Below are 12,132 nucleotides of genomic sequence, written 5' to 3'. Positions count from 1 at the left end.
TGTCACCAGCAGCCATCTACAAAGGAAATACTAGAGCATGTTCTTCAGGAAGAAGATATAAGATCCCAGATAGCAGCTTAGAAACTCAAGGAATCATAAAGTACAACAAAGTAAATGTTTGAGTAAATATAAACACACATTAATTGTATAAAAATAATAATGTCTTAAGAAATTAGGAAATGTGTATTAAGTAAACACAATGTATATAACATGCAGTGGGGCAGTAAATTAAGTTGATGTGTTCTCAGGTCCTTACATTGTCCAGGAAGAGTATAATATAAATATTATTATATATTAAGAGTATAATATAATATAAACTGTCAAGCTTATGGGGTAGAAGAAATGGATTAAAAATAATCAATCTAAAAGAAGGCAAAAAAGGAGAAACTGAACATAGGAGAGATGAGACAAACAGCAAATACAGTAAGTCCCCTACATATGAATGAGTTCCGTTCCGAGAGCACGTTCCTAAGTCCAATTTATTCGTTAAGTCCAACAAAGTTAGCCTAGGTGCCCAACGAACACAATCGTCTATACAGTACTGTACTGTAATAGATTTATAATACTTTTCACACAAATAATACATAAAAAACAAACACAAAAAATAAAGAAAACACTTTTAATCTTACAGTATAGTACCTTGAAAAGTATAGTAGTACAGTACAACAGCTGGCATACAGGGGCTGGCATCGAGTGAACAGGCAAGAAGAGTTACTGACTGGAGGAGGGAGAGGAGGTGGGAAATGGTAGAGCTAAAGGATCATTGGCAATAGGAGACAGAGGGCAAGCTGCAATTTCACTCACGCCTGACGTTGATGGCACAGTTCTGGTTCCTTGCTAGATTCAATTCTATCGTTTTTTCTCTTGAAAAAACAATCCAGTGATGTCTGGGTAGCTATATAGTACTGTACAGTAAAGTACACAAAAGCACAACCACTTGTAGAGGATGCACGCACATGACAATGTAAGCCAGACACGTGAACTAACTTGTGTGATTGGACATGTGAATGCATGTTTGCATCTTTGAAAGTTCACAACTTGAAGGTTTGTATGTAGGGGACTTACTGTAATATGATAGATTTACGTCCATGTATATTAGTAATTGTGTTACATGTGAGTCAACTAAACATTTCAATTACAAAAATATCATTAAAGTAGATTTTAAAAATATATTCTTGCATATAACTCCTCAGGTTAAAATGCTTTTTCCACCACACTTAGAATAAAATCTAAACCCTTTCCTGGCTTTCAATGCAACCATAATTTAGCTCTTTCCTACCCATAAACTTACTCTTCTTGTAGTCACTATGCTCCAACAAGGCAGGCCTTTTTTTCTTTCCCAAAATATTCCAAGATAGTTCATGCCTCAGGGTTTTGCATTTTTGTCCCCTCTGCAAGCAATGGTTTCCCCAATTTCTGCAAAGCTGGATTCTCCTGTCAAAAGGCAGTTTAAATAAAAACACTGTTTTAGAAGTTTTCCTTAGTGACCTAATCTAAAATATTCATCTACGTTAATTCCCTGCCTAGCACTATTACTATCTTATATTTTTCTTGTTTATTTATTTATGGTCTATTATCACTAAAATGTAGTAGGGACCATGTCTGCTCTATTTACCACAGTTTCCCCAAGTATAGAACAGTGACTAGGACAGAGTAGGTACTCAATAAATACTTAAAGAATGAATAAAGCTTATTTAGGTTTTAAACTTTTCTAACGGTTTTATTGCTCTCGGTGGTGGCTGTTTAAAGACCTTCCTGATACCAAAAGGTATCAAATGATATCAAGATCCCATTTATGTACGTTAGTAATCGTTGAAAATGTGCACTGTATAATTTGTGTAAAATTTGCAGGAGTTTTTCCATCAGTCAGATATGTAGTACAGTCCTAGATATAACTATAATAACAAGTAAATAGAGAAAAGGTTCAGAGGGAGGCTACTGAACTATCAAAAAGTTGCAATACACTTCTGAAGAACATGTGTGTTTGTATGTTTTTCCAAAATTAGAAAGGTGAGAGTAATATAGGTGGATGTTACAAAGCATAATTTTTTTGGGGGAAAAAAAAGCTCCTTTCGTCTACTCCTAAGTAAAAAAATTAAAAAAAAAAATTACCCCCTACAGAAAGGTTGTTTTAGAGTGGTAATTCCAGTAACGATGATTGATATATTTTTGTTACTTCCTTTTTTACTCTTTGTTCTATACTTAGTTTTTTCACGTCAAAGCAATCATACTGGTCACATTTTCCATTAGAAAGACCAGTTTAATGGCTTTTAAAAAATAGCTAGATAATATACCACTAAGTATACATGATAGAATTTGACCAATCTCTAATTGTTAAAGATTTTTCCTAATTTTTTATGATGATAAGTATTCCTACGGCTAACATTTTTGTCCATAAATCATTTTAAGGGCAGTTTAACTGAAGTGATTTTTGTCCACAACATTCCTTTAAATGGTATTTCTCAAGGGGAAGAGGGTGGGCAACACAAGAAGGTCCCAGGCATTTATGTCTAATTAGGAAAACAATATACATTGTGCGGAGGTGGGGGGATTACAAAGGCACTGCACAAGAAAGTGTAAGTTATTATATTACTAAAGTAAGAAAAAGCAGTGGAAATTTCTTAGAGGAGCTAATCTGGAAAACATTTTGCAAAGAATATGGAGCTAGACTTCAAAAAAGTGATAGGTCTTAATGGTTGAAAACGTTCCAGATAGGTGGAGGTCCTGAAGGATGAGGTAACTATTTGTTGGTGTTCTTAAGTACTGGAGAACAGTTCTCACTCAGGACAACTCATCACAAAGCCCGAATAGTGAGCAACCAAGATTTTTTAAAATCAAAGATTGGACTCCTAACTCCCTTGACAAAAACAACCAAACTTCTTCTTAATCTCCATCATCCACATCTTTCCCCCCCTTTCATTATTTTCCCCTTTTCTGTACCTTTGTCAAAGACTCTCATCTATTTTAAGTAATGGAAATAGGTAAATTCCTCTACTTCAAGGCATGTAACCTTACCAACATACTCTGTGGGATTAAAAAAAAGACTGGGAGGTTGCAGCTTTAAAACATGCATGCATTTTAATCTTAAAAAACCCATTACTTATAACAGATTTTTCACACTGTAACAGAAACATTAAAGGATATTAACCAAGAGTTATTTATCAACTTGCCATATACCAAATAAGGAACATAGAATCCCATGATCTATTTAAAATGATCAGCAGATAACGAATACTGTGATTTCCTTTCATTTACTCTGGCAGGAATGGATTCCAAACTAATCATTTCAGTCTTACTGCCACATAGGAGATGCTTTGTGAACCTCAATGAGGCTGCCAGGTCTAGGGCAGATGTAAGACCCACAGTGTCAGAAAGGAGAGTAAGACTTAGCAGGATGTGTTGTCACTGACAGACTTACAGCCACTTTCCTTCTCCACATTTTCTTCCTCAAGGATCGCAGCTGCTTTCCACAGACACACCTGCCAACAGACTCCAATTCCTCTCTCCCAGTTACCATCTGCAATGCCCTGGGGCTTGTCAATTTACAACCTTGTTTCATACAGCAGAAGTGGAACGAACCCTCAGCGAAGTTCTGGATTCAACCTCAACAGGATCTGTTTCACAAAATATTTCCCAGCCGCACTCCACCTGCAGCTGTTTCCAATGTTAGTACTTATGATTCTTATATCTTTTTTAACTGTCACACTATTCATCTCCCAATAAAATTTAAAGTGAAAACTAATATAGAGTAACTTCCCTGTGCATGCTCCTTTTAGATGGCTGGGAACTCTGATTCTCAGGATCTTTCGACCATTTATAGCTTGGTTATCTATGCTCTTCAGGTACTTTGGTAAGGAAGGTGAAACTTAACATCTCTAACCACCCCTGCCAACCCAATTTTCTTAAGTTCTTCTGAAGCTTCCTAGTTTCCCCTCTCAATTCCAGCTTTACGACAAAACTAGACCCTATGGCAAAAAGAGATCCTACAGATGAAATTGCAGATACAGTTGGGACTTAAGCAAGTATCCCTAAGTTGTGAGATGAATTTCTGGGTTAAAGGTCCTCTGTATATCCACTTCAAGCCTGCCATTAGTACTATGTATAACCAAATAAAAAGACAGAGAGAGTTGATAGGTACAGAAAACAACACAACATTTTGAGAGTATATGGGCGTTGTCTTTTGGAAAAAAAAACCCAGCACAACATTAGAAGTTATACGGGAGTTTGACTTTTTTCCATCTGATGACATATACTTTTTTAATCTAAATGGAAACGGTCCATACTGGAATGTATTAAATAGGCAGAATTCTCTTGCCGGTTTTTCTGCTCTTGGTAGATGTCCTTCTGGCTTCAGCTGGTACCTGTAACGAAGAAATTTCTCACGAACAAATTCCACTGCCCTGAGGAAGGATAGAGCTGGAAGAGCCCACTAAAGCACGGAGCAGAGACGACAGAGGGACAGGTCTGTAAGGAAAGTCTCCAAGAAAGGGCAGCTAGAAAAACGAGAAGGTAAAAACAGAAAGGGCGTGGCTGAGCTGAGGCAATTTCAGTGTTGTCTCAGCAAGAGCGGGGCTTAACTGTGGTTTTCTCCCGCAAGAAATCCGCTGGATCTGGAGTCGGCTCCCACCTCATTCACCAACCTTTATCTCCATCACCTTGTAGAGAGAGGCTGCGCTCTTGCCAACACCACCCAACCTACCTCTGGCTCCTCGCAGGCGCGACAGTGGCGCGCCGCCCGCCCACCTACCTACCTGTGCTGCGCCTGCGCCTCCCGCGTGCGCTCTCAAGGTCAGCGCCTCCCCCAGTCTCTAACCTAGCGCCCACGGAAGTGGCAATGAAGGACGTCCTGCGTAGCCTCACCTCTGCGTGGCGTGGGGTCGCCGGCGTTCAGCAGAGGGGAGGGACTTCCTGTCCCGCTCAGGCTGAACTTCCGGCAGAGCCGGAAGATCTTTTCCCTCGCGGTGTCGAGTGGATCCCGGCTGTAGAGTGGTGAGGGGAGGTCCCGGACGGCCCCGGCGACTCCTGGGCGTCTGGTCCACGACCTGTCCTTGGCGCCATGGTGAGTCCTCCTGTGAGGGCTGGAATAACAACAGTCGGGAGGAAGGGGCCGGGAGGTCAGTCCTGTGAAGGGAGCCGGTCGGGTGCCCAGCTGAGGGAGGATGGAGCGGGCGGGAGCAGTGGGGTGAGCGGTAGGACAGGACCTACCACCTGTTCCGGGGCGCCGGGGCCCCAGAGGAAGCAGCATCTGTCCTGCCCAACCGCGAGATCTGTTCAGGAGTACGGAATAGGTAGTCAGAATGTTCATGGCCCATTTACTGTGTATGGCCGTGGGCCAGGTGGTCCTAGAGCTGACCTTGCCGGTTGATGATCTCCTCCCTTTACTCTCAGCTGTAGGGCAGTGACCAAGAAGTTCAGATCTTAGAAATGCCTATAGCCTTTCCAGGTGGACACAGTACATTCCCTTCTTGTAAAGGATCAACACCTGTTACTTAAAGAAAGGGCAAAGTAAAGAAACGGCAAAGTCAGTTTATCTTTCAAACTCAAACCTTGTGGAGTTGGAAAAGGTGTCAAATAAAAAATCTGGACTTAATAAGCAGGGTCTATATTCGAAAGGAATAGCAAGGGCGTGGGCGAGGGAACTATTGGAGTAGGGAGAGTGCCCTGACCATAAGATCTGCAAGAGTCTCAAAGGTTAGGCAAAAGAGCTTTTCTTTTATGGGCAGGAGAAAACAAGGCTAGAAAGAACTGGGTGTGGGGAAGTGAGATGAAAGGGATTGGACTGTAAATCAGAGAAAGTTTTACCCCCACGCAAACCTGTTCTGAGGAAAAACTGTTGGGGGGTTGTATCCTGTTTCAGACTGAGGGTGGGCCAAAGTTCAGGAACCTAGGGGAAGAGATCTTGGAATTTGGGTAATATTTTGTTCCAGTTGCTCTATGGGGACAAGCAGTTCAACTAGTCATTTTTGAAGCAAAGAATGGGAATTTGCAGGCGCTATGTCTGCCCTTGTTATAGGTAAACAAGGTGGGTGGGTAATTCCTGAGTCTTGCTTACCTAAGTCCTATGGGGACTGTTGGTTCTTTGCAGTAAGCCATTTCCAGATCACAGAAGGGTGGCAGTGGGAGGATTTCTTAACCTTTGCTGTTTCCCAATATCACAGGGGTTTGGTAATGTTCAAAATTGTCAATTACTTGACTATATAAAAGATTTCAAATCCTCATCTGGAAGACATTCTGTCTTGGAATTTGGAGTTTGCCATATTTTTTCAGGATCAAATGTTGACATTGTTCAGCTGCTGTGTATGATGATTGACTTTTGAATGATTTATAGAAACTTAACTGACTGTGAAACAAAAGAACTTCAAAATAATGTGGTTCCTGGTGCTCTTTACCAACTAACCTCTGACTCTTTTGGGCACTGGTGTGTGTGTGTGTGTGTGTGTGTATTTCTTTAAACCTCAGTGAATAGTAACAATTTGTAATCATTAACAGTTTTTTTTTCCTCCTTTTGTATCAATGAAATTAGACAAAGATAAGGAACAGTAAAACTGGAAGGAACCAAAGATAATAAAACTAGCGTAACCACCTTCCTCCCTCCCCCCAACCCCAATTTTATAGAGGGAAGGATCTGATGTCTAGAAATAGGCAGTGATTTACCTAAAGTAGCGATAGTTTGGCACAGTCTGGACTATAACCCGAATCTCCAGTTCTTAAATTTCAGCTCAGTTTTTGATATCTTGGTCTGAAAAGTTGAAGATAGGGTGTAATTAAAAACTTTAAATTTATAATTGTCACAAAGAAGCTGAATGTGAACTTGTTCTCAGTATTCTGTAGTTATAGAAGTAGAACCCCTCTCCCCCTGCCAGCTCAAAAAAAGGTAGTTTTGTTTTAAGTTAAGGTGAACTCATGATGTTTATCAAAATGCCACTTAAGAGAATGTCACCTGGAGAATGTCACCAGGAGCCAGATAGTTTACTCTCCATTTTGTTATTGCTTATAGTTCTGAGTTAATTACTAAGCTTGCAGCTTTACCTTCCCCAACTATGAAATCGATAATGTCTGTATATGCAAGGAAAGGGTTTAGCTATTACATGAAGTGAACAAGGGTTGAATTTGTTTAGGATTCATCTTAGTTGAATTGAGGTCTTGTGCACTGCTTGGTCCTAATGATATAATGAAAAGGGCACAGAAGTCAGAAAACCCAGATTCTGCCCATTATTGTATGAATTTGGCAAAATCACTCAACATAGATAAGAATTCCAATTTCCTTCTAGATAAGTGGAACTTGATAGGAATTAAAACACCTTTTAACTCTAATATTAATTTATGATTCTGTGACTTCACCCAGGACTTTTTTCAGAATTTTCAGAAAGTTTCTGATTAAGTAAAATTTAGTCTGATTTCCACTGTCCTGTCCCCCCATCCCTCCTTTGGTTTCTCAAGTTGGATTTTTTTTTTTTTTAAATCATTCACCTTTTCATTTTTTAATATATCAGGTTGGTAATACTTGGAATCTTTGTCAATATGTTTGGTCAAGTATTTTACTACTGTTTTAAATACAACCATAGAATGGAAAGCAAAGCCTTTTTTATTTTACACCTTGATTTTATTTTTGTTTTAGTCGATATAAACTCATGATCCAGACCAAAAATACTGAGTATTCACCCTTAATTTTTTTGCTTTCATGATGTGAGAATGGATAGTCCATAGAAAATTTACTAAAGGAACAAAGCTATTTTATTATACTTTTTGAAAATTATAGACCAACTTTAATCAAATAGATCTTTACACCATTTAGGCTGCTTTGTGGGAGAAAAGTAGATTAGAGCTAACTCCTGGAATTGCAGGAATTGCATGGCTTATTTTATCTATGTAACATCCTCTAGTAACTTTTACTGTGGGATTGTGCTGTGGTGTGTTGGTTGTGAAAAAAAGGTTGTGAACCTCTGCCTTAATCAGAGTTAATGAGAAAGTTTTCTTTTTGGGGAATGGGGAGGGCTGTTGGGAAGAGATAATGTGGTATAAGTTGTAAGAGAAATACATGTAATGTGTTCAAAGAATAGTACAGAGGAAAGAAATTAATTCTAACGGGGGGGGGGGTGGGAGTCATGTAATAGGTGACTTCAACTGAGTTTTGAAAAGTGGATTAGGACACCAGTTCTCTGTGGAGTCTGAGAATTTAATTTTTAATGAGTTTTACAGTTGAGTCTGAAAGTGGTGGTCCTTAAAGCACTTTGAAGGAACTGTAATGCAGACATTAGAAACTTTGATGGAGATATTGAGGTTTTTGTGCTGAGTGATAATCAGATGTGTGGTTTGTTGATGTGGTGGATTACTTTAATTGATTTTTGAGTGTTGAACTAGCCTCAAATACCTGGAATAAATTCTGCTTTGTTGTGGTGTACGATTCTTCTTATACACTGTGAATTTGATTTGCTGGTATTTTGTTTAGGCTTTTTGCATCTATGTTCATGACAGATACTGGTCTGTAGTTTTTGTTTGTTTTTCTTGTAATGCCTTTGCCTGGTTTTGGTAGTAGGGTAATGCTGTCCTCATAGAATGAGTTAGGAAGTATTCCCTCTGCTTCTGTCCTCTGAAAGAGATTGTAGAGACTTGGTATAATTTCTTCCTTAAATGTTTGGTAGAATTCACCAGTGCACCCTACTGGGCCTGGTGCTTTTTGTTTTGGAAGGTTATTAATTATTTACTCAATTTCTTTAGTAGGTATAGGCCTATTCAGATTGTCTATTTCTTGTGTCAGTTTTGGCAAATTGTATTTTTCAGAAATTGGTTAATTTCATCCAGGTTATAAAATTTGTGGGCATAAACTTGTTCATAGTGCTTCTTTATTATCCTTTTAATGTCCATGGATCTGTAGTGATATCGCCTCTGTCATTTCTGATATTAGTAATTTGTGTCCTCTCTTTTTTTCTTACTTGGCTTGTCTAGAGGCTTATTGATTTTATTGATCTTTTTGAAGAACCAGCTTTTGGTTTTATTGATTTTTCTATATTGGTTTCCTCTTTTCAATTTCATTGAAAATAATTCACATTATTTCTTTGCTTTTGCTTACTTTGGATTTAGTTTGCTCTTTTTCTTGTTTTGTAAGGTGGAACCTTAGGTGATTGATTTGAGATCTCTTCTAATATATGCATTCAATGCTGTAAATTTCCCTCTAATCACTGCTTTTGCTGTATCCCATAAAATTTGATTAGTTGTGTTTTCATTTTCATTTAGTTCATAGAAATTAATGTTTTTAATTTCTCTTGAGATTTCCTCTCTGACCCCTGTGTTATTTAGAGACATGTTGTTTAGTCTCCATGTATTTTGGGATATTCCAGTTATTTTCTGTTACTGATTTCTAGTTTAATCCCATTGTGATCTGAGGGCAGACAATGTATGTTTTCTATCCTTTTAATTTGTTAAATGTTTTATGGCCCAGAATGTGCAGTTTGAAGGATGGATTCTGGTCAGGTTTCATCACTTTGCCACATAGTGGCAGAGATTTGGGCCTCTTCTCAGTTCTCTGACTTTTCCTCCACTTCTTTACTAATTCTTTCCAAAAGAGGCTTAGTTCAAATAATCGTAGAGACTCTTCTCTTGGTTAGCATTTGGTTGATTCAAGGTTGATTCTTAAGACTGGTTTATACTTTGGGCTCTGTCCACTTTTTAGATAATTAATTTGCTTGTTTGCTCTGGGGTAGAAGCTTAAAGCAAATATAGTTGATTTTAGAAAATCAGAACATATTCTAAAGTGTTCATTTTTTAAGAGAGAATTTATTATTTTCTTACTATTGTGCCATGGTTTTCCCATGTTACTAAGTCAAGAATGAACACCAACTTGCCCCAAAGGAACTTTGAAGAAATAAACCCGTTTTGTACACTGCCCTCCTACTCTTTCTGTACCACCTACCCTTGAGTTACAGAAAAAAAAAAAAAAAAAATCTTTAAAGTCCTGGTGAGATGAACATTGTCTTGTTTTTAACTGAAATGATTGTGTCTTTTGTTTCACCAAACACTTAAAAATCATGCTTTTACTTCAAAAGTATTTGTTCAATCATTCATTCATTGTCTGTTAAGCAGTATCTGTATGTCATGTACTGTTCTTGGCAACAGAGATATAACTGTTTATAAAACAGAGACATTCCTGTCTTTATGGACCTTATGTTTTATTGAGAGAGTCTGACAATAATCAATTGAGACATAATATTTTTTAGTTGTGGTAAATACAATAAGGAAAGATAGAACAGAGTTAAGGAAATGATTGAGGTGGTTATTTTAGATAGGGCATTCAGGGAAGGCCACAATGAGGAGGTGACATTGAAATAGATTTGAGTTCATATATATATTCAGCCTATATACCTGGTATCTTTGAATATGTGTTTATGAACTGCACCCTAGAAAAGTGTTATAGTGTCAGGCACAAAGCTCATAGTTTCTTTAACTATAGTGGGAATCTTTCAATAAAGCCATGTATTATCATCTTTCCATACAGTGAACAGAAAAATAATAGAAATGTGTTTTTTTAAATCATATATTAGTAGGTGATATTATATTTTACTGAATAGATTACATTTTTTATGCCACATATTTTTAGTCTTTTAAGTTGTTACAGATCTTGGGAGAATATAACTTATTCACTCAAAATATTCTGATTTTACATTGTATCTTTACCTACATTAAACAGACTTAGTCATTCTTTTGTTAAAGTAAATTAAATATCTTTTATGTTTTGACCATAAACAAAGATTTAGAAAAACCTGAAATAATTTCACCTTTTGATACTTTGATGTTGAAGCTCAGGATTTTAATATCTGATTATAGTGTTTTATTTATTTTTTAAAAACTGTAAGATGGGGCTTCCCTGGTGGCGCAGTGGTTGAGAGTCTGCCTGCCGATGCAGGGGACACGGGTTCGAGCCCTGGTTCGGGAAGATCCCACATGCCGCAGAGCAACTAAGCCCGTGCGCCACAACTACTGAGCTTGTGCGTCTGGAGCCTGTGCTCCGCAACAAGAGAGGCCACGATAGTCAGAGGCCCGCGCACCGCGATGAAGAGTGGTCCCCGCTTGCCGCAACTGGAGAAAGCCCTCACACAGAAACGAAGACCCAACACAGCCAAAAATAAATATAAATAAATAAATAAATTTAAAAAAAAAAAAAACAAAAAACAAAACTGTAAGATGTTACAAAAACCAACTGCTCAAACATGCGTATCTTTAAAAATGACTTTGGGAAGAATACAATAAATATATGGCATTGAAAGTCTGCTTGAACCAGAACTAGATGACCTCCATAGTTTGTTTCAAGGTTCTGTGATTCTGAATGTGTGATTTTGTGAATATTATTGATGTACTTTTAGTTGAATGTACATTGAGGGAACAAAGGAGGGAATATTCAATTTGTGTGGAGTTTAAGAAGGATTTCACAAAGGATTGATTGGACTAGGTCTTTAAGGGTAAGTAGTGGAAATATGTCAGGTAGATAAGAAATTGAGTGTTACTTTTCCTCAATAGCAATAATAGCTACATTTATTTAAAGTTAATATTTATCTGCTCTACTTATATTAACTTAACTAAATACTTATAAAGTTATTCAGTCTTGGGTTTTTTTTTTTAACTTCCTACTATTTTTTTTTTAATCTCTGTATTTTACCTCCTTTTTTTTTTTAACCTCTGTTTTACAGAAGTAGAAATGGAGGCACAGCAACATTAGAGTAATTCATCCAAAATCACATCTAGTGGTGGTGGAATTTGACTTCTAAATCAGGCTGTTTGGCCACTGTAGTGTTGTGCCAATCTTATTGTTTATCTTTGATAAGTTTTAACTTATGAAAGGATTGAATTTCAAAAACATTTTCCTATAGAAGTAATATTATAATTAGTGATTATATTTCTAGAAAATCCTTCCCAACCTAGTTACTACCTAGTATCACATCTCATGGTATTAGAGAAATTAATTATTACTGTCATGTGTAGTGCTAATGATTGGCATTTCTAACTCAGATGCTAAATACATCTGACACTGCTGCAGTAAGTCACAATAAGGATTCTGTCATATTCCTTTTACCTTAACTGGCACTCCTTCATGCCAAAGCGTTAATTTCCCTTAGGCCTGGGGTTGAACTAGTAACACTG

The 12,132-nt window shown here is 37.6% G+C and overlaps 1 protein-coding gene across 4 annotated transcripts in view; it reads left to right on the top strand.

The window, feature by feature from the left end:
- The first annotated feature begins 4,943 nt into the window (after positions 1-4,943).
- Positions 4,944-12,132, top strand: part of TMEM161B (transmembrane protein 161B) — a 132,793-nt gene continuing 125,604 nt past the window's right edge. For all 4 annotated transcript variants that reach the window (XM_061187985.1, XM_061187984.1, XM_061187983.1 and 1 more), the window contains exon 1: positions 4,944-5,059. In XM_061187985.1, the coding sequence (XP_061043968.1) occupies positions 5,057-5,059 (3 nt within the window). In that variant the 5' untranslated portion in view covers positions 4,944-5,056. The remainder of the gene's footprint in view (positions 5,060-12,132) is intronic.

This window comes from Eubalaena glacialis, chromosome 4 (assembly GCF_028564815.1).
Source record: "Eubalaena glacialis isolate mEubGla1 chromosome 4, mEubGla1.1.hap2.+ XY, whole genome shotgun sequence".
NCBI lineage: Eukaryota > Metazoa > Chordata > Mammalia > Artiodactyla > Balaenidae > Eubalaena > Eubalaena glacialis.
This window is presented reverse-complemented; position numbering and strand designations above follow the sequence as displayed.